The sequence below is a fragment of the Nicotiana tabacum genome, chromosome 23 (genome assembly GCF_000715075.1).
Source record: "Nicotiana tabacum cultivar K326 chromosome 23, ASM71507v2, whole genome shotgun sequence".
NCBI lineage: Eukaryota > Viridiplantae > Streptophyta > Magnoliopsida > Solanales > Solanaceae > Nicotiana > Nicotiana tabacum.
Genome location: NC_134102.1, coordinates 122,736,723 through 122,760,930, shown reverse-complemented (window position 1 = coordinate 122,760,930; position 24,208 = coordinate 122,736,723). Strand labels below are relative to the sequence as shown.

The 24,208-nt window shown below is 35.8% G+C and overlaps 1 protein-coding gene and 1 long non-coding RNA gene across 2 annotated transcripts; both read left to right on the top strand.

The window, feature by feature from the left end:
• The first annotated feature begins 20,051 nt into the window (after nt 1-20,051).
• LOC142177363 (uncharacterized) lies at nt 20,052-20,450 on the top strand. The gene has a single exon (XM_075245840.1). It carries the CDS (start codon nt 20,052-20,054, stop codon nt 20,448-20,450), a length of 399 nt encoding a protein of 132 aa, XP_075101941.1.
• Nucleotides 20,451-21,483: 1,033 nt separating this feature from the next.
• On the top strand, nt 21,484-24,007 carry LOC142177489 (uncharacterized). Its single transcript, XR_012705959.1, has 2 exons — nt 21,484-21,754; nt 22,982-24,007. It is a non-coding gene; the product is annotated as an uncharacterized LOC142177489 (long non-coding RNA).
• Nucleotides 24,008-24,208: the final 201 nt, after the last annotated feature.

The window sequence follows — 24,208 nt, the reverse complement described above, 5'->3', positions numbered from 1 at the left end:
ATCCCAATATAATTAATTCCATCATAACCCCTAAACGAACAAGTTTGGTAGTCACTAGGCAATACGCAATTAGGCATAAACGACGTTCTTGTGGTTATCAACTTTTTGGCCTCTAATTATAGATCTTCTATTTGTTTCTGCTTTTTCTTTTGTGGCTACATGGAAAATGGATCTACGATTCTAGAACGAGGGAAAAAATAGAGATCTGATACGAGAGAAGAGGAAAATTTAAATCCTTGATTTATTCATCTTCCATCTAGAAATATCAATCATGTCCTTAATATATATATTAGTTTTAGTATATGTGTTCAGTGGCGAAATTAGAAATTTTCTCAACGATATTCAAAATTTTATTTTTAATTTTGTGACAGAAAATCAGTTAATTTGAATTTTAAATTCAAAATTCGAATAGATAGTTATGCTATTATGAAAGGATCTATCCAGATATGTCTGTTTGTGAAACAAGACATCTTTTCTAAAAGGGTATATTGGTTGCCTATAAATACACAAGAATTCTCAACGAAGTGGATTAGAAAAATTACAAGTATTATTGCAGGCTTTGTTGTATCCTGAAGAGAATCATTTTGTATTTTCTCAAATTAATATACATGCGATAACTCTTTAAGGACAGTCAATTTTCATGCCTCAAAGCCGTTTTATTTATTATTTTCTAACAAGATAATTTTTAGCTTATTTATGTGTTTGGTAAAATTAAAAGTACTTATAAGTCAGATGTTTAAATGCCAAAATAAGACATAAGTCATAAGTTAGTCATCCTTAACTTATCAATATTTCAGCCTATAAGTATTTTAAATTTGACTAATATTTTTACTATTCTATCCCTAATATTACTATACTATTCCCAACAAGGAGATCGGCGAACAAGATGAAGAAAACTATCGCTGCAATTTTTCTTGGCATCAATTGTTATGGATCATTAAAGGCAGAGGCGGATGTAGAGTTGCAAAATCGGATTCAACTGAATCCAGTACTTTCGACGAATCATAAATTTATATATAAAAATTTACTAAAATTATAAAGAATAATGGGTTTAAACCCATAATTTAAAAATACAATAGGTTCATGATAAAAAAACATTTAGCATTGAACTCATAGAGCTTAGATCTTACCTGCGCCCCTAGTTAAAGGAGAAATACATATTCTTTTCCTTTTGCGAATGTTCTTTAAATGTCATTAACGGATCCAACTCTTCTCCATTTCTCTTTTCTCCATTTTTCCCAAGTTCTAGTTTAGATTAGGGACACGTGGCTTAAGTTAGAATTAATGGCTAAGATTTAATTAATTAAAGCAATGTCCTAACTATAGTTTAAATAACTAATAACTTGTACATAAACATATTTAAAAAAATTCTCTTGTAGAAGTTGTTCAGAGTATTTTTGTTTTTGTTGGAATTAAAGTAATTTTGTGAAAACCAAGAAATTTGCTTAGTTTTTGGGCATAAGCAATTTTATTTTTTTTGCATGTTTTATTGTTTCACTATCGTGGCTAGAGGAAATACCTAAAGAAAATTCCTTTGTGCGTAACATGGAGAAAGAAAATACGGATTTCCTCATGCAGAATACACTGATAAAGTAGTATCATTCTAGCTAGTTTATGATTTTGCTTTAGTTTATCATAAAATTTATCTAATTTTTTAAAATTTAAAATAAATTGAGACATTAAATTATTTTGTATTTAAATTACTAGATTTAAAATCTAATAAATAATCATATCCTTATGAGTGTTAGCGGCTTTTTTGAGTCGATTCAATAGAAAATTTTCTTATCAGCATTTTGTTTCCAAACATTTCAACGACTTATTATCAGTTTCAGTATTTTTATCCAAACACATAACTATTTATTTATTAAATTAATTTTAGTACTTAGTATTTATTAGCTAAGGCAAACAGACTTTATATTTCATTAATTTGAGACATAAGATGGTTATTCTAATTAAATTATAGAGTTTAGGTGGAACTCCCTTAGAATAGGTTCTTATCACCGGCTCAACCAATAGCATACGTAATTATTCGAAGGAAAATAGAAAAAATGATAAAGTAAACGTTGAATTGTCAAAGTAAGAAAAGTAAACTCGAGAGCCAGCTGATTAGCCAAGTATTTATAAATGACCCTCTTTTTATTGGTTCACTATAAAAGTATAAAATATAAATCGCCCTCAAAGTTTGCTGAATTTAGTGCACCGAAGAAGAGTGCCTGCCCGAGCTATCTCGCAGAGATTTTATACCTTTCCATAATTATAGTGCACATCCTTTGGCATATAGCTTACTCCTATAATATAATTTTATATAGTTTTCAAAACTTTTAGAAAATCAAATTCAATTAATAAAATTCTAAAGTGGACATGATTTTTTTGCTTTACAACGATTTTTTTTTCGGTAATATTCTGTAAATTTAACTTTCAACAAGTACTTAATATGTTCCTTAGCTTCTCTTTATTATATTATTGAACAAGGAGTCAAACTAATGTCTTATCAGTATTTTGCACCCAGGGAAATAGTGTCAACTAAAATGGCACAAAAATGAGTAGTTATACAATTCCTCAAATTAAAGCAACTAGAATTAACCATAAACCTATGATCAATAAGCTGTTTGGCCAAACTTTTAAATTATTTTATTTTAAAAAATAATTATTATTTTTTGATGAAAAGTAATTTATGCTTGACTAATTAATTTAAAAAATAATTTTAAACAACAATTATTATTTGGCCAAACTTTTATAAAATGCTCATAAATGTATTTTTCTCAAAAGTACTTTTTAAAAAATATTTTTTAAAAAAATAATTTTTTTATTCTTGTTAAAAGTTGATTATGTTTCTATTCAAAATTATTTTTTCTTTCCAAACGCTTGGTCAAACACCCTACAAATCACATTGTGTCCACTTCCAGCGCAAGTTTTTAAACTCATCATCTCATGGGACCTCTCTATTTTCAACATCTCAAAATGTTTGATACAACACCAGAAATACAGCTATTTTTATAATTTTTTCCAAATTATAAATTTTTAAATTCATAAATTGGTCTAGTTTGAATTTTACAATATATATATATATAATTTCAATCAAATTAACCTCAATTTTCTGTACCACTACTAATAAATTCAGAAAAGCTCAAATTAATATATCAACCTTTATAACTAAGTTAAGCTAATAAACAGACTAACACCTCAACATGCACGACTATGTAAAATAAAACCCCTGATTTCACGATTTTCTAATTAAATATCTCTAATTAGTTAGAACTTAGAACAAATGTGTTAAACAGTAAACATTGTTGACCATGTTTGCGTGATATAGGCTCGGCAAATATAGCTAAAGGTAGATGAATCAGACGATACATAAAAATTAAGCTATTTTGTCTCATTCTTTCTATTCAACTGAATGAATATATGGGGGCCAAATTAAAGTGAGGTTCCAATGTTCACGTGGGTAAATACAGTGTTATAATATAATACGATTTCGTGTCAGTACTTTGTGCATTGTTTTCGTTAGATCGTAAACCTCTCGTGTTCTAGTAAGAATTCACAATGTATTGCTTTAACGAGATAAATTACAAATGGTTTAGTGGGGTAGGGGTGCATAATACCGTCCGAATTGAAAAAATCGGTCGAATCGAAAATTTTAATTTATTCGATCGTTTTGCGGTTTATAATTTAAAAAAATTCGGTGTTCGATTTGATTTTTGGTTAAACCGAAAAGCCGAATTTCGGTAAAGGTAGGCTTCAGATGTTGCTTCTGTTAGAATAATTTATTATCACTTTCTTGGCTATACCAACCCTTTGCTCACAATCACTTCATGTTCCCTTACCAAAATAAACCACTCCCGTACTATGCTCTCTCGAGTACTTCTATTTCTTTTGCCACTAATGTAGCAAAAATCTCCTTTTCGATTTGTTTTGTATTTGAATCGTCCTCCTCACTTCGTTGAACCAACATTAATGCATAGATCATCCTCTAATTGTTTGATTTTTTCAGTGGAAAGTCTGTGACTTTTTATTGCAATTGAAAACAAGCAATATTCTTGTATGAACTATTTGAATAATCTATTTTCATTGTTTTTTACTATTTTTGCTATGCCTTGAAATTGAAAATCGAACCGAAATTATTATGATTCGGTTTTGGTTATTAAAATCATAAACCGAAAACCGAATTAACCGAACCGAAATTCTACAAAACCGAATCGAACCGACCGATTTTCATCCAACTCTGTGGGGGAAGTTATCACATCACATCTCAAGTTTATCAAGTCTCAACTAGGGCTGTGCATGGATCGGATCGAATCAGATCAGATCAGATTTAGCACATTTCAGATCGGATTTTCGAATTTCGGATTCTAAAAAATGCAATCCGAATCCGATCCGAATTAATATTGGATCGGATCAGATTTTAAAGTTTGGATCAGATTAGATTTTCGGATTTCGGATCGGATTATTATGCCTCAAAGTTGCAAACTCATATGTATATTTTCTTTGTAAAAGAGGCAATACAATAAGAAAAATTCATGTTTATACAATTATGAGAGTATTATGGTGTCAATAGAGCTAAATCCATTAATTGTAAAGGTAATAACTTGGAGAAAAATGTAAAGGAAGTACTAATTATCCGAATTAAAGTTTAAAATTTATACATGCCCTAATAATTTCGAATTTCGGATCGGATCGAATCGTATTAAAATTACACTAATCCGAATCCGATCAGAAATTCGAAATTCGAAATTTTAATAAACACAATCCGAAATCTGATCCAATCCGAAATTCGAAATTGAACAGATCGGTTCGGATTTCGGATATCCGATCCAAATGAACAGCCCTAGTCTCAACCTCTCACTTTGACCAATATAAACAAGCCGAATCTTTCAAAAGATAATGATATTTAAATAATCAATTTTAAGCTAGTTTGGACCATATCCTTTTTTTGAATATCTAATTTAACTATTTATATAATTAATTACATTATGAATAGGTTGTCTCTAAATCTAAACATTAAATAATTAACATCGTTTGCTTCTCATCATCCAAATATATATAATTTATTTTTATTCTAAAACTAATAAATACATAATTTAAAAAGTTATTTTCTATAATATCACAGAAATCTTAAGTTATACAATGTTGATTAAAAACTATTTGTTTGACGAAACACATGTGTTAATGACATTTGCTGATGATGGTTATTGATGATGATGGTTGTGGCTATTGGGTGTCAAAGTTATAGTTTGATACCCCTTTGTTGAAAAATTACATTATATAGTTAGGTTAAAATTTTATTTTTATGTATATATATTTTGTGTGATTATTTTTTTTATATTTGACACTCTTTAATGAAATTTTTGCATCGACCACTAATTATGAGATATAGTATAGTTATATACGTGGAGGTAGTCAGTACTCCTCGAATACACTGCTGATTAACTTAATTAATTGGAACAGCATATACGTAGTATTAGTTATATTAATGAAGTAATTTTTTTAAATTAATTGGAAGAACATATACGTAATAAATAAATTAAATTGCTGTCAAAACGATCTCTCAATTATGAAATTAGTATATGCAGGTAGACCCTACAGGAATATCAGCATCTTCTCAAAATTTTCTTTTAAAAAAAAAAAGGAATTAATTGGACTCTTTCGGCCTTTTGACAAGATGTCTTGCTAACATTTAAGGAGTACACCATACCTTTGACAGCATATTCCAAAAGAATCCACGTGCTAAAAGCCAACTAAATTTAAGTTTTATTACCACATTGAGGTGTCCAGAACCTAACTACGGTCTTTTTAGACTCAAATGATCGAAATGAGTGAAAAACAATATTGTGACCAAACTATATATAGAGCCCTTTTAAAGGGCGCTATATATTAAGCTGATTAGATTGACAGGTATAACGCCTTTATAAACGGCGCTATACATAATTTGTGGGCCCACCAATAACTTTTTTGCGCTTAACTAACATAATAATAATTCAAATGGGTATAGCGCCCTTTAAAATGGCGCTATACCTCAAAATATTCGACCCCCCTAATTGGGCATTGCCTTATTTAAAGGCGTTAAGGATTTTGCAAAAATCCATTCAAAAATATTCTCAACTCCTGTTAAATTTTTCTTCTTGTTAAATTCTCAAATATTTTGACATAATATCTGAAGAGCGAAAAGTAAGAGTTTCATTATATTTGGGGGGGGGGGGGGATGAGGTTGTAGTGGCGAATAACTCAGTGAGCTATAGTATCTCCACAGTGTCATGCTAAGTTGCCACTTACAATGGAGTACGATAGACTGGTATCATTGTTGTATAACAAAATGAGTATGAGCAAACGTTCGGTGAATCTTAAAGTAACCGGAAGATATCCGTATTATGTCACTCCGCAAGGGATTGCTTGTTACGCTGAGTTTAACATCGAGAAACTTTGAGTGATTTTTTGAGGACTCCAGATGAATACCGAAAATTTCTTTTGATAAAAATATTGAAAATGTATGTGAAGGTTGAAGAAGTTCGCAATAATAAGGTTGCGCAAAGCAGGGATAACCCTCAGTCATCGGGTGGTTATTCTGGAGCAGTTTTTGCCGAACAGGTTCCGGCTAAAAGAGTTTGATCTGATTTAAACTTATCTCTACGGGCAAATAGGGAGCAAGTAAATAATTTCTCTTATACTTTACATAATCCACAAGACGAGTGGTAAACTTCAATTTTTCTTTGTGTTACAATGTTTATTTTTGTTGTATTGAATTTGTATTAACACTCATATATTTCACAGGGGGTACCGGTCAAATATGAATTTTACAAGTTATGAACCCACACTCAATTAGAATATGCGTAGTTCTGGTGTGTTAGATCATGGTGGTCTATCCGGGAGTCATCACCAACAGGATAATGTCCTTCGTGGGATGTCAACACATTACGACTTGTAAGTGAAGTGATATAGCTATATGTAAAGTGTTTGACAATTTGAGTAGTTCATTATTTTATTGGTTGTGCAGTGAAAACGAGCAACTTGAACGTCCTGTCCTGACTCAATTGCCCGAAGGACGACATATTTAATCGGGATCTCACAGATGCACAAAGTCAGGAAGAGAACAGTGATTATGACAACAATGCCGATGAGTCCGGAGATGACATACCCTTCCCTAATGAGGGTGATGATAAGGAGGAAGAGAATTTTGGACCTGATTTGACGAGGGAGCATGCTCCACCCCCGTTGCACCAAGAGTATACGAGTCCCAAGTGTCGTTTCATTCAAGGGAGATTCCGTACCTTGATTATTTGCCAATTATGCCGGATGTGGATTCCCTCACAAGGGATACTGATAAAATTCGGACAGTAATGTGGGATGAGTCTAGACCAACGGTGCTGGCAAAGGGCATGTTTTTCCTAATAAAACGTGCCTAAGCAGGGCGGAAAAAATGTATAGCGTAAAAGAGTGTTGTGAGATGACGGTATAGGACTCAACTCCGGATGTATACAAGATTATTTTCTGTAGATGGTGTACGGGTTATCATTGGATGCCGCGTACGAGCAAGAAGAAAACAGGTATGTGGAAAGTGGGTAAATACATTGGCACCCACACTTGTGAAATGGACACATTCAGTGGGAATCACTTCAACTTGAATGTTCACTTGATTTCTCTTGTCGTGATTCCACACATTGAAGCATCCATAAGGTACAAGATCAAAGAGCACATTACATCCGTCCACCAGAAATATGGTTGTACCATTACCAAAAGAAAGGCATTCCTCGGGCGCAAACATGCGTTTGAAATTGTTTATGGTAACTGCGATAAGTCATTTGCATCTCTACCCAAGTACATGGACGCATTGCAATACTTTAAACCCAGGACCGTTGTTGAATGAAAATTTGAGCGGAGTCCTGGAATACCAAAATATTTATTTAAATACGTGTTCTGGGCATTTAAACCAGCAATTGATGATTTTCTGCATTGTCGGTCGGTAATATCCATAGACGACACTCATGTCTATGGAAAGTATGTTATTAAACTGTTTGATCGTCGTTACAGTAGATGCTAATGGAAGTATATTTCCTTTAGCTTTTGCTATTTATGCCAATGAAAATCAAGAAACGTGGACACTATTTTTGAACCACTTAAAAGAGCACGTTGTCAAACAACATTTTGGTATTTGTCTAATATCTGATCGGCATGGTGGTATTATAAATTCTGTAGAGAATTTGCCTACATGGCAAGAACCGTATGCCTACAACTGTTACTGTGTAAGGCATCTGAAGGCCAATTTCCAAAAGGCACATCCCAACAAGGATTTGCATAATTTAATATAGATGGATGCAACAGATCATCAATAGCATAAATTCCGGAGGCACATGGAACCTATCAGACAGTAAGACTAGGCAGCCTATCATTGGTTGATGCGACATAAGCTTGAAAAGTAGACTTTGCATGCGGATGGTGGCAGAAGATGGGAAATTCTAACTATAAATGTGTCAGAGTCTTTCAACGGGCTATTAAAGTCTGCACGAGGATTGCCTGTCACTGCAATGGTACGAATGTCATTCAAGCAGATGGCAGAGAGGTTTGTTGAAAGGTCTGCAGCTGCAATGTCATTGATGGAAATGAGTGTTGAAACTATGCCACAACCAATGAAAATATTTGAGAAATACAGGTGGCGAGCACATTGGCATTCATTTTTACAGTATGATCACAACCGAAATATTTTTGAAGTTCGCACCGCTATCCATCAAAATCGGGGGAATAGTGTACATACCATAAATGAATCTAGAAGGTTATGCTCTTATGAAAAATGGTCCATCTATCACATGCCGTGCTCACATGCCATCAAGTGCTTTCAACATACGTGTTTAGGGCCAACCAACTACGTTGATAAACAATATAGTGTTGATGTATACTTAAACACCTATAGTGGGCAGTTACAGCCAGTGGGTGCTGAGCATTATTGGCCGCCGGAACCATTTAAAATGGTGTGTAACAAGGAGTTTTTGTGTCATTGACAGGTGCAAAAACGAACGCGTATACGGAACTAAATGGATGTTAGTGATACCATTTATGCGCGTAAATGTGGTATATGCTCGCAAACAGGACACGACTATCGAAAATGTCCTTCAGCTAGTTTGGGTAGCGGTGGTAATCCAGCTCCTGGTGGAAGTTCATCTAATGTGCCCAATTATCAAGGATACACGTAGTGTTTTATTTCCGTAATGTGGTTGTAATAAGTATATGTACTTGTTTATGTTGCAAAATGTATCAAATAAAATTATGTTTCTATTATTGTTAAATCATATTGATATTTAACATCATAAGTGGAGTAAATTAATGAATTTCTCCCTCCCGTTCATGTTATCAAAAATAGTATTTAATTAAAAAATCAAACTTATTACGTTGACTTTTGAATTTCAATCTAAAATTATTAGAAAACTACACTATCGGAGGAGGAAGATGTTTGATAATTTTGTGAATATATATATAATTAATCCTAGTCCCGTATGTAATAGGATAGCGCAGGTAAATACTACATTATGTGTGTTGTCTTGTCGACCTGAAAAGCTGCCCGCCTGCAAAAGCTGTATTGTACCCGAAAGAATCTTTAACACGCGAAGCATAGCGCGGTTAAATACTACGTTATGTGTGTTGTCTTGTCGGCCTGAAAAGTTGACCCGCCTGCAAAAGCTGTATTGTACCCAAAAGAATCTTTAACAAGCGAAGCATAGCGCGGTTAAATACCACGTTATGTGTGCTGTCTTGTCGGCCTGAAAAGCTGCTCGCCTGCAAAAGCTGTATTGTATCCGAAAGAATATTTAACACGCGAATCATAGCGCGGTTAAATACTACGTTATGTGTGTTGCCTTGCCTATAAATAACTAGCACATTTTAGTTATTATCTGCACTTAACCAAAACAAATAGCAAAACTTTTCATAAAAGCAGTTTTTCTTTTTTGCATTAACAAGTGTCTGGACGCAATTATGTACCAATGTGCTAATGTGGCAAACGATGTATGGTGAAGGATTGTTGGTCTGATGGTCATGTTGGGCGCAGATACTGGATGTGTGTAAACAAGGTTGGAGGCAATGACGAAAATTATTGTAATTTTAAGGTATGGCTTGATGAACCCATTAAGCATGAATGCTACAAACAATCTTTGCAGTATATTTGGGATATGAACTGTGAATACCAACGCCGTGAGTTTGAAATGAAACGAGAAATTGCGGCATTGCAGGAGAAACTAAAAGAGGCGGAAGAAGAAAAAAATAGGCTGGAAGAGAAATTAAAGTGGTTGGAGCAGAGAATACTAGGCGATAGTGACTAAATAATGATATGTATGTGTTGAGTGTAGTATTTTATCTTTATGCTTTTCGTGTCATGTATTTTCATTAGTTGTACTGAATTTAAATTATGTTAAGTTGTTATGTTTGTGTTTATGTTGTAGTATTAAAATAACGAAGAACCTGGAGGTTCTTACTATCTCCCGGCAAATGTTTTGTTGATTGCCTTCTTCAATTACTATTATACATTCCTGCAATTGGACCCTGATGATGTCAGCGAACAATTGAAGCGACAAGGTGCCTCAATCCCACTTGTTCGACCGTATAAAAGCACAACAGCATTCATCAAGACGGTACTCAGCCGGATATCAGTTCTTGGTTCTGTATTCTTGGCGATTCTTGCTGCTGGCCCTGCTGTAATTGAACAGGCAACACACCTCACTGCTTTCCGGGGCTTTGCAGGGACGTCAGTGCTTATTCTCGTGGGTTGTGCTACAGACACCGCAAGGAAAGTGCAAGCGGAGATTATATCCCAAAAGTACAAGAACATAGAGTTTTACGACATTGATAATAAATATTGAGTCGAGACATCTGATTAAAGCAGCGAGCATGTAATACATAAAGAAAACATAAAAGCCGGAATACAAACTAGTTCATTGAGTTTGATCTGGACGCGAGAGCCTCTACTTTTGATTCCCCTGCCCCCTACTTGTCTTAATCAATGTATTCTAGTAGTCTCTGTATTAACAACTTAGATGTACATGTTTCTTAGATCTGTAAAATGCAGACACAAAACTGCCATCTTTTTTGTGTTTTATTTTTTGTATTTAGTCTCCACCCTGCACTTCTTAAAGGGAGCGTTGGCGTAACTGGTAAAGTTGCTTCCATGTGATCGGGAGGTGACGAGTTCAAGCTGTGGAAACAACCTTTTGCAGAAATGCAGGGTAAGGCTGCGTACAATAGACCCTTGTCGTCCGGTCATTCTCCGGGTCTCGCGTATAGCGGGAGCTTAGTGCATCGGGTTGTCCTTTCTTTTAATTTCCCTTTTCAAATTATTGAACTATATCACTTGAAAGCTCAGCTTTGATTCTTTCACCAAGTTTCTCTTTTATTTGTAGTTACCTGGATTGTACATCGGATCTCATCATATTTCTGAAAAATAAAGTGAGGGAAATGTCATGTATTTTCATTATGTGTGCCGAATTTAAATTATGTTAAATTGTTGTGTTTGTGTTTGTGTTTGTATTGCAGTATTAAAATAACGAAGAACCCGGAAAATATATACATAATGCGCATATAACGAAAACAATAAAAATTGTTGTTATTATTTACATAAAATAATATTTACATCAAATACAAAAAAATAAATAATCAATGTGTTCCACACGTTGTGTGCTTCAATGCAGCCGCTGGCCTGAGGCGCATCCTATCCCGCCCAGCTACGCTATCAGGATCATCCTCATCACATCGCCTCTTTATCGTAGGATGCGTTGCAACATGATCGTCAGTAGTGCTGGCAGGCTCGGTAGAGGGGGCCGTCGGTCTAGCAGTAACCTACAGAAGAATAAGTTAGCTCAGTATATGAAAATATATATTAGTAATGTACGTGTTAAGTCATAAAAATTTAAGTTGTCTTACCATGGTATCGTCGGGCTCCTAAATATAATCATCCGTCGCAGCCAAGTCAGCATCGCACAAAGTGGCCTCCGTGACGGGCGAGGATGAAGCCTTAATAAGAAAAACATAAAGATATTTATGGCTAATCAATGAGATAAAAATAAATTTAAATTTAATAGTAATACAAACATACCTGCACCTGTGAAAGATCTCCAGCACCCCTTGATGAAGAGCCATAACTCAGCGGGTGCCCACTATCTACATCTCGGGTCGGAGGATCATCAACAGCGGTCGATGGGCCTGGAAAGTACTGATCCCAATCCTCTCGTGTAATGCTCGTGCCCGTGATCAACAATGGATCTAATGGGGTCACCTGCGAAGACCCTGGAGTGAGCTGAAGCTGAAGGCTGTATGACGACATGCTGCTGTGATGGTAGTCTGGTTCATGGAGGTCACCCGGCTGATCAACTCCAACATCCTCAACAAGTGCCACAACGCTCCCTTGCTGGGGACCACCTTCTCGCCGGCCCCCACGACCCCGTGGGACAGCCCTGCCTCGTGGGACAACCCTACCTCGTGGGACTGCCCTACCTCGTGGGACAACCCTACCTCGATGGTACTGCTCTGGCGCCACATAGGCAGGGTCGTGTCCTAAGCGCTCATCCTCTCGGGCTCGTCGCAGTATCCGGGAAGCCAGCTCTGTAACCTGCCGGCCATACTCGTGCAAAGTGGCCGCTTCCTCGCTGGCATGCTGTTGCATCTGCAGTTCCAACTGGTGGAATAAATGTAGACCAATAGCCTGCACAACATGTAAAATATAAAATTATAGAATGCTAGGTTACAGTTATAAGTAAGAATACCAAATAACATACAAGTGCCTCGTGCCTCCCGGCGTATGGAACGTACCAACTGCCAGCGCGATGAATGGGATTCCCGACGAAAAGTCGGGTAACGGCGCGGTACCAGTCCATATAATCATGCTTAGTATCCGTCGGCGCGGTGAAAGGGGATCGGAATCAGGTCAAGTCGCCGGTCCCAAGTATCGATCTGCGCCTCTAGCCTTGCCACATATGCCTGGTCCACCCTGGAACGATCATCCCGCTGGAAATGTGTGGTCTGCCAGGTGGACGGTGACGGTACAAGATGCGGACGACCAAACTGGCGAAGTATCCGCTCGGTGGCATGATGCTCCACAATATCAAGGCACATCAATGAGACGGAAGAGCTCCAAATAAGTCGGTCAGCCGAGCAATAATCGGGCAAGCTAGCTATTAGCGCGTTGCTATATGGCGTCCAGATGAACTATTAAGTAATAACAGAAAACGTGAGTATACGCAACACAGGTGAAGCAAGTAAACTTAGGTATACATTTACCTGTGCGCCCTCCAGCAATTCCAATAAATCCCTGCACAAATGGAGATTATGTCGAGCCTCGACTCTCGTCCATATCCCCGCCGGAGAACCCACCTCCTAGCTAGAGAGAGAAACGGAGGTGGTACACCCAGAGCTAATGGTGGTAGAGGTGGCTGCAACAGCATGAACCGCTCCCAGGCCCAAACCTAACATACAAAGTGGACGTAAAATTTAAGATATATTTTTACTAGGTATGTTATAATGAATAGAGTACTCGAATATGTTTTCACCTGTAGCAGCGGCAAAAATCCAGCAACGTCACGCTGGGTGCCCATAGTCGCCCGACACATCTGCCTGTACAAGTAGGCGAGAACAGCAGCACCCCAGCTGTACTGGGGTAAATCATCTAGCCGCTCAAGATGATGAAGAAATCTCAAGCTGACTAGGTTCTCCGAAGTGTTCGGGAACAAGATCCCTCCAAACATAAGGAGCAACAACAACCTCGTGTACCGGTGAATATGCACCTCCGGTGTATCGCCTGTGATGTCAGGGTGCAATACCTCCAAATGGTCTCGGATAGTCGTCAGTTGCAGACGACTGGCCCCAGCCAGTGCAGTCTCCTCTTGTGGCTGGAAACTAGTGAGCTGCTGCAGCATGTTCAGGTACTGCCCACCTGTTAGCTCTCTCATGGCCTGCGGCAAAGCAACGGGGTGTCCATCAACGGGCAGCCCATATATAACCTCCACGTCCTACAGTGTAATGGTGGCCTCGCCAATGGGCAAGTGAAATGTGTGCGTCTCCGGTCGCCACCGCTCTATCAGGGCCGTGATCAAAGACCAATAGAGCTGCAGCCGCCCGATCTCCAAAATCCTATAGAAGCCCGTATCCTGCAGGCGTCTCACTACATGGGGATGGAGAACTTTGCTCTTCAGAAAGTCCTACATGTCGTCCACTCTCCTGACGCGGAGATTCTAGGCCAGTAACTATCCCTCCCATATGTGGGAGGACCTATGATCGCCCTGTAACGACTGTAGCTCATCGCTAGAAGGTCCGGGATGCATAGGCGAAACCTCCATGTCATCTACTGTAAATTAAACAACATTAATTACATGTTAGTTTTATAATTTTATAGGTTTGTTTGTAAATTAAATAATTAATTTTTATAATTATACAAGATTTAATTATTAAGTATTCATATATGGGTTCCAGGCTCGATATTTGAGGCCTAGTAACACCAAGATATCCTGAATTCTTGTATGTGTTAGTTTTATTATTTTACATGTTAGTTTTATAATTTTATATATTTATTTATAAATTAATTAATTAATTTTTATAATTATACAAGATTTAATTATTAAGTATTCACATATGGGTTTCAGGCTCGATATTTGAGGCCCAGTAGCACCAAGATATCCTGAATTCTTGTATGTGTTAGTTTTATAATTTTATATATTTGTTTGTAACTTAAATAATTAATTTTTATAATTATACAAGATTTAATTATTAAGTATTCACATATGGGTTTCAAGCTCGATATTTGAGGCCAAGTAGCACCAAGATATCCGCAAAATATTATTGTTTTCTCATGTTATTTTCTTACGATCCTTGACTAGAATTGGACAGTGTTTCTGTTTGATCTATCAGCTATTTTGACGTATTTTTGGGTAAAAGAGATACTTAAATGATTAATTTCAATAACTACAGGGATACTACGCTAAAAGGCACTACATTTTACTACGCTAAAAGGGAATTATATTACTAGTCTTTAAGTAAATAAATAATCTAAACCAGATAAAAATAACAAATACATTTAATCACAAAACATTCACGAAAATACATATACAACAGTAAAAAGTAACTTATTAATATTTTTTTGAACAAATAATAATGATATCTCAATTTTTATATATTTTTTTAGCACACTAATATCTTAATCCGGATAAAAATAACATACCAGTTTAATCGCAAAAACAAATACAAAACAACATAGAATATATTTAAAACAACTAATATGCATTGTTTATACGAGTTTCGACAAAAACTAAATCGGAATACCTCGATTTATGTTTTTTGGAAAGTTGAAGATTTGAATCCGAAACGAGCAATCCACAACGAGAGAAGGCTTAGCTAGGATGTGAGACCAATAATCTTTAATTTTTGTGGGACGGGTTGAGTCCATTCGAGTTTTTTTGAGTCGTTAATGGGGGGACCGCTAGTTTGATTTTAAAAATGGGAGGGAAGGGGGGGGGGGGGTTGTTTTGATTCTGTAACGGGGGAAAGGGAAGGGACGGATATTTGAAGGGGTATAGCGTTGTTTATTAAGGCGTTATACATATAGCGCCTTAATAAACTGCGATATACTTGGCAGTCTAATCAACTTCATATATAGTGCCCTTTAAAAGGGCGCTGTATATTAACGTCCGTTTTGGACGTTAAGGTATAACGCCTTATAAAATGACGCTATATATAATTTGGTCACAATATTTTTTTTTTTCACTCATTTCGGTCATTTGAACTTAAAAAATCACATTTAGGTTCCGGAATCCCACATTGAGAATACACGATTATCATAATTTGACCAACACCAATGGCACCTATCTTTTTTCTTTTCTATGTTATTTCACATGCTTTATGCAAACTTTGTTGACGGTATAAATATCTTTGCACCGTCAATTAACAGAATCGATATACCAATATTAGATAAAGTTTGAAAAATACATAAAATGTACTCCCTCCGTTTCAATTTATGTGAACCTATTTGTTTTTGATTCGTTCCAAAAAGAATGACTCGTTTCTAAATTTGGAAACAATTTAGCTTAAACTTATAATTCTACCCTTAGTGAGAAACTTTTATAACCACACAAATACTCTGGGGCCCTTTTTAACTTGTTTAGGACCACAAATTCCAAAAGTCTTCATTTTTTTCTTAAATTCCGTGTTAAGTCAAACAAGTTCACATAAATTGAAACGCATGGACTAATAGATTTTAAAGCTCTACTTATTTTAAAGTAAGTATACCGTTGAAGGAGAGTTTCTAACTTCTAAGAAAGCAAATGAATAAAGGAACAACGTACGTTCTTGTGGTTATCAACTTTTTGGCCTCTAATTATAGATTATCTATTTGTTTCTTCCTTATACTTTATGGCTGCATATGGAATGGGGAAAATCGATCTAGGATTCTAGAACGAGGAAGAAATATAGAGATCTGAAATGAGAAGAAAAGAGGAAAATTTAAATGCTTGATTTAATCATGTTCCATCTAGAAATATCAATCATGTCCTTAGTATATATATATATATGCATTGATTAACTAGTTACTGACTTGAACTACGCACTAGCATTAAAACACATTGTATTGGGTTGCCTATAATTCGGTAAATATCGAATTACCGTATCGAAATCGAAATCGAAAACTTTGGTATTAGATATTCGGTATTTTGATATTCGGCATGATATTTGGTTTAAGTTTTAAAAAAAATGGTATTATGTATGATATTTGATATTTTAAAATGAAATACCAAAATACCAATACCGTACCGGAATATATATTATATTACACAATACACATATTATTAATTTTAACATAAATATAAAAATTTAAAATTGTACTTTTCTTTATTCTCTAAGTTCATCAATTAACTCTAAGCAAGTAACAAGTCATTGCTAATGATCAAATTTATTCCTTTATGTACAATTTTCTCTCTTTGGGTTGATATTTTCTCGTTTTGGACTAAACTTTTGTCAACAAACATTTTCAGTTTTGTACTTTTGAGTACTTTAATTAGGAATATTAAAGTTTATAGTTCTATGCACTAGTTAGTATTCAAACCGAATAAACCGTAGTTACCGAACCGAATAAACCGAAATCGAAAGGAGAAAAATCGAACCACACCATATTTAATTAGGTACGGTATTTGTATAGCATTTTAAGAAATCAAATACCAAAAATACCGAACCGAAATATTTAAATACCATACCTTACCGACCAACGAACACCTCTACATTGTACGCTTCCTATGAAGTAGACAAAAAGACAAGCAACGTAAATGTACAACTATAATACACAAGAGTGTGACATAATCCTTCAGCATCCCCTTCAAGTTAGAGGGGGCTTAGCAACCCCAACCTGAATAAGATGCCATGGTGTTGAATCTAGGTAATACCTTAATAAAAATATGGAAATATTACGGGATACATCAACTATTTACACTGTATTTATCATTCATAACTACACTTTCAATAAATTTAGCATTCCTAACTATATTTGAGTTTTATAGCAAATTCATGAAATAAGAGAATAATTATTTTGAACCGAAACAAGAGAGCAATAAGCTCTTGTAGCTTTGTTGGTTAGAGCGCTCGCTTAGATAGCGGAGATCTAGATTTTGACTCTCAACACGTTTGAATACAAGTGATACAAGTTAGTAACAATTGAATAGTAACTATGAATGATAATTAGGCAAACTATAGTTACTAGGCTCTAAACTGTAGTGATTTATGAAAATTTCTCTAAAAATATCACCTAATTCGAAGGTGAGAAGGAGTTTAGCTTGAAGGAATCAATTCATTAATAGGTAATCTCAAAAATTTCATAAGCTTATGTAATATTAACAAAGAGATCATCCCGAAAATTTTATAAATTCATGGAATATTCACATAGCGATCAAAAACACATCAAATAATATCTTTCTCAAAGCCAAAGTGATCAAGAGAGTTTCTTCCTTTTCATGGAGGTCAAATACATTCCAAGGAAGTCTGCATCATTCTACGTTCGAGAAACATATTTTTTCAGCCCTCGAATCACAGAGAACAATTCAAAGAGAAGAATCGAAAGAACAAACAGAGTTGTATCCACAAAGATTCATCAATAAAATTATTTTTGTTTTAAAAAAATTCATTAATAAGTATATGAAAAATAAAATGATAATTCAATTCAATTTGCTCGGTTTTCTCGTAGAAAATAATATTCTTAGCAATACGTGTTACAATATTTTTATCACAGTGAACCAAGATAGATAAGCTATATCATAGAGAGATCATACAGTATTTGTTCTAGCCAAATCAATTCAGATACACGCCTTCAGATGGACGGTGCTCGACTTCAATTGAAAATAAGAAAATAGTAGTATGTTGATTCTTTGATTTCCAGCAAATACTAAATTTACAAGCAACACGAAATAACTAGATATTAGTTTTCTACAATCTGGGCAAGAAACCTAGTCATAATCATAAAAATGCAGTAAGAGTGAGATCCCCAGAATACAGTCCTTGACCAGGTTCTATAATGTCCACGTAACGAAGAAATATCATGAACAAACCTTTAAGTGAGCCTCTCTAGAATTCGGTATGAATTGCAAAAAATACTGCACAACAAAATTAAGATTAGGACGTGTTTAGTCAAAAAAACTTTAATTTGCCAATTAACCTATTCTGATCTAGCTATTTGCACGAGTGATGAACTTGGCCTAACCTAAAAAGTGTAGGGAGAGCAATTCCAGGAAATTAGGACTGAATTACATTTCTAAATTCCAAATACTAATCAGGTTCATCCTTTTGACCATTATTTTAAAAGGTTGGACGTGTCAGAGAGGTGTAAGCAGACATAAAACTTAAGATCTTTAAATTTTTTAATTTATAAATTAATAATATAACATAATCACACAAGATAATATAAAAAATACATTAAAAATTTAAGAAATTTAAAAAATTAAAGAAACTCATAGAAAATAAAATAACTGACATGTTTTTACAAGTATAAATAATCCAATAGTGTTAAAGTTACTATAGTATAAATATAACTCAACTAATAACGTTTTAACATTGAAATAATTCAAAAACACAATCTTAATTTTTTTTTTATTTATCAAACTACACATTTCACCTCCCTAAAAATAAATACTCAATAAATTTCATCTGTACGGTAATTTAAAATATTGCTTCTTAATGAGTAAAAGATGCATTTAAGCCGAGAGTTGGGTCCTGGAATATAGGGACGTTGACGGGAAATTCTATAGAGTTAGGTAAGATTCTCTAGAAGAGTAAGATCAACATAACATGTATCTAGGAGACTAGATGGGTGGGTACTAATACACGTGATGTAGAAGGGTATAAACTGTGGTACTCAGGATGCATTGGGGGAAAGAACGAGGTAGCTATTTTAGTTGACAGGGAACTCAGGGAGTTGGTGGTAGAGGTTAGGACGGTAAATGATAGGTTGATGAGTATTAAGCTTGTAGTTGGAGGTTTTACTGTAAACATGGTTAGCGCATACGCCCCTCAGGTAGGATTGGATTAGGAGGCCAAGAGATGATTCTAGGAGGATTTGGACAAGGTGGTGCGTAGTATCCCACACTCTGAGAAGCTTTTCATTGGAGGGGACTTCAATGGCCATATTGGGGCTAATGATAGAGGCTATGATAGCGTGCATGACGGATTTGGTTTTGGGGTTAGAAGCGAGGAAGGTACCTCACTGTTGGATTTCGCTAGTGCTTTTGACTTGGTGGTAGCCAACTCAAGTTTTTCGAAGAGGGAGAAGCACATGGTCACCTTTAGGAGTACGGTGACCAAGACCCAGATTGATTACCTTCTCTATAGGAAATGCGATAAAGCTTTATGCATTGATTGCATGGTCATCCCGAGCGAGAACCTCACGACCCAACATAGGCTTCTGGTTATGGACCCGGTGATCAAGAGAAGTAAAAGGAAGAGGGCAGTGTGCAGGCAACCTAGGATCAAGTAGGGTAACTTGACTAAGGACAAATCCCAGGAGTTTGGGGGGAGAGATTGTTGGCTATAAGGGCATAGAGGAGTGGGGGGACGCGACTATGATGTGGACCACGACAACAGATTACATTAGGAAAACTGCTAGAGATATTTTAGGGGTCACGAAGGATTATTTTGGGAGTCACAAAAAGTACTGGTGGTGGAATGGAGATGTTCAAGGTAAGGTGGATGCCAAGAAAGCGGCTTATTTGAAGATTGTAGAAAGTAAAGACGAGGAGGAGAAACAGACATATCGGGAGTGCTATAAGAAGGAAAAGAAAGAGGCGAAGTTAGCAATTATGGCAGCCAAGACTGCGATTTTTGGACGTTTGTATGAGGAACTTGGGGGCAAGGTCAGGGATGAGAAGCTATACTGGTTGGCCAAAGTAAGGGAGAGAAAGGCCCAAGACTTGGACCAAGTGAAGTGCAAAAGACGAGGACGAGAAAGTATTGATGGATGAGGCACATATTTGACGAAGATGGCAGACATACTTCTATAAATCGTTGAACGAGGAGGGAAATAAAAGCATCATGCTGGGTGTGTTGGAGCACTCTGAGAGTCAGAGATATTTTGGGTATTGTAAGCGTATTAAGGATACGTAAGATGAGCAGGGGCAGAGCGACGAGACCAAACGAAATTCGGGTGGAATTTTGGAAGAATACGGGCCAAGCTGGCTTGGTGTGGCTTACTGCGTTGCTTAATGTTATTTTTAAGACAAAGAGGATGCCTGAAGAATGAAGGTGGAGTACGATGGTCCCATTGTACAAGAACAAGGGCGATATTCAAAATTGAAATAACTACATGGGTATAAAGCTATTGAGACATACTATGAAGGTTTGAGAGATGGTGGTGGAAACTAGGGCGATGGGGATCGTGTCTATTTTCGAGAACTAGTTCGAATTCATGCCGGGGCGTTCTAAGACGGAAGCTATCCATTTGGTGAGGAGACTAGTGGAGCAGTACAATGAGAGTAAAAATGACTTGCATATGATATTCATTGACCTTGAAAAAATATACGATAAAGTCTTGAGGGAAGTTTTGTGGGGGTGCTTGGAGGTTAGCGGCGTCCCGGTAGCGTACATTAGGATGATTAATGATATGTATGATGGTGCGAAGACTCTGGTGAAGACTATGGGAGGAGACTCGGAATACTTTCCTGTTATGATAGGGGTTGCACCAGGGATCGGCCCTTAGCCCGTTCCTATTTGCCCTGGCGATGGAGGTGCTGATGCGGCACATCCAAGGAGAGGTGCCATGGTGCATGTTGTTTGCAGATTTTGTTAGGCGAGAGGTGCTGATGATATAGTATTGATAGACGAGACTCATTACAAGAAACTTGAGTTTCAACGACTAATTCTTAACGAAGGGATAAGAATCCGGTCATAATAAGTGTATTTATAACGATCCAGTCTTTTTCCGGTAGTTAATTGCTAATTTTCTGTTCCATATTAATGTGGGTTTTTTATTCAGCCCTTAAAAAGCTTAATATCCGATCTTAATTAACAAAATATCAAGGCGCTACTTTTTTGCTCTTTATTTTTCACAACCCACATCTCAACCCGCCACCCCACCGCCCAACAAAAAAAAGGAAAACCCTCAACCTTCCCTCTATTTTGATAGCAAAACACATTCAGAGTTATGTTAAAAAAACTTCAGCCTTATCTCGTTACTGCTCATCATCACCTGCTTGTCTACTGGTCTGGTCGTTGTCACATGTGATTGATAAAGAAACTACATCATTCTTAGAGTTTTCTTCTCATCAATGTAAGTTTCTGATTTTGTAACTATTAATTGCACTTTTATAATTATTAATTGCGAATTTTCTTCTCATCAATATAAGTTTCTGCCTTTGTAGCTATTAATTGCACTTCTGTAACTATTAATTGCAGTTGCAGAATGTCGAATTTTCCATAGTCATGGGTTTACACTGTACGTTTCAATCTAGGGTTCTTTTGCTTGTTATGGTATCTGTAATTTTAATTTTGGACTAATATTTATAGCTATTTTGTTCACATGTTTTTCGGACCGTATGTTTTGGACGGTTAGACAAGAGTGAGTTGCTCTAGTGGTGAACACGCTCCACTTACAACCAAGAGGTTGTGAGTTCGAGTCATCCCAAGAGCAAGGTGGGGAGTTCTTGGATGGAGGGAGCCGAGAGTCTATCGGAAATTCTGCGTATCTGTAAATTTAATTTTGGACTAATATTTATAACTACTCTGTTCACATGTTTTTCGGACTATGTTGTATATACTGATGTGAGCACATTTTTTAGTAGATTTGCTTGAAATTAAAAAGAGGTGGGATGATGCTGATTATTGAATACACTCGTTAATCTGATGATTTCTGATGATTATACTCTATCCATTTTTAGCGATTGATTTTGGAATTGAGTTTTAGTGCTCTATGAATATAAGTATTTTAACTTTGGATGGGTAAAGAAGTGTAGTCATAGTTTTCTATGTAGGATATTTTTCTTTGATGAAACAAGCTATTTGTTCTCATACTAGGCGAATCCTAAGTATCTCAAACCGACTAGATGATACAATTGTGTAAAATAGAAAATTTCTGAAAGAAGAGTCCTAATATTTTTTGGCTTTCTGAGCTATTTTCTTCTATTGGATATATAAGAGTAAGAAACATGAGAAGTGAAAATATGTGAAGATAAAGGAGAAGCAAAATTGCAGAAACCACTTTCTGTTTCATATTTTCTTGAAACTGTCTTGTTCAGAATTACTTACGCAAGAAAAATAATATTTTATAAATTTTTTTTGTAATTAAGCTTCTGAAATGGTTAAGCACAAGTGTGCCATATCGTCTCAACACAATTATCATAAGATCAAGTAAAAGGTGCAAAAACGTAACGGAAAGATGTGATTTTCCAAGTCTGACAATTCCTCTAAATGCACCAAAACTCCCCGATTCAAAGTTGTCGGTGAAACAATTAGTAAGTGGCTCATATGATAATCTCAAAGAGTATTTACAAATCTGTAGGAGATCCAATTTATAGAGGCATACTCTTTATGGAACGAGGCATCTACTGAGAAATTTTGTTAGGAAAGCGATTGGGTTGATAGACGATGACATGCTTGTCATGTCCTTGAGTAGTATAAACCCTGGAAAGGGTCAGTTTCTGCTTCTTGAATCAGCACGAGACTGCCATTTCGGGCAAATACTTTGAAAGTATCAGAGGTACGAACTTTCTTTTTCTAAATAATATCAAATCTTTCTAAACTTGAGTTTGTAGCCCTGGTTATATCGGGCAAAAGCTACATATCTTGGGTGTTTGATGCTGAAATTTATCTTGATGCGATGGATCTGGCAGACACCATTATGGACAAAAATCAAGCATCAAACTAAGACCGTGCCAAAGCAATGATATTCCTACGCCATTACTTTGATGAAGGCTTGAAAATGGAATATCTCACTATTAAAGATCTAGTCATAATGTGAAATAATTTGAAAATTAGATATGACCACCTGAAGATGGTCGTTCTTCCACAGGCATGTTATGATTGGACTCATTTAAGGCTACAAGATTTTATATCTATCAGTGAGTATAATTCTGCTATGTTCAGAATTATCTTCCAATTAAAATTATGTGGTGATAATATTACTGATCCTCACCACCAGCAGTGGAAAAGGAAGGAATATAAGCATGAAGCGGTGGAAGCAGCAAACGCAGAAAATGCATACTATAGATGTGGAGGAAAAAGGGCACTGGTCACGTACATGTCGTACGCCAAAGCACCTGGTTGAGCTGTATCAAGCCTCCGTAAATAAGACTGAGAAAAATGCTGAAGCAAATTTTATTTCTGAAGATAATTTAGAATTCATGCATTTGGATGTAGCTGATTACTTTGTACTCCCGGAAGAAAAAATAAGTCATGTGATCGGTGATGAATATGTAGAGATGTAAATATTTTAATTTTTGGTGTTTGTAGTAGATAATATGGTTATGTAATTGTTGTACATAAATAAAAGTTATGCTTTGATAATGATGTACTATCATATTTGTTTTGTTTATGTCATTTTGAAGAATATGGATAATACTCAAATTATGTTTGGATCAAAGATCAATCATGAATATATTTGTGTAATTGATAGTGGAACAACCTATGCCATGTTCAAAGATCAGAAATAGTTTTCTTATTTGCATAAGGAAAAAATAAATGTTTCTATAATTTCTGGTAATATAAGTTGTCGCACCCTTTTTTCCTC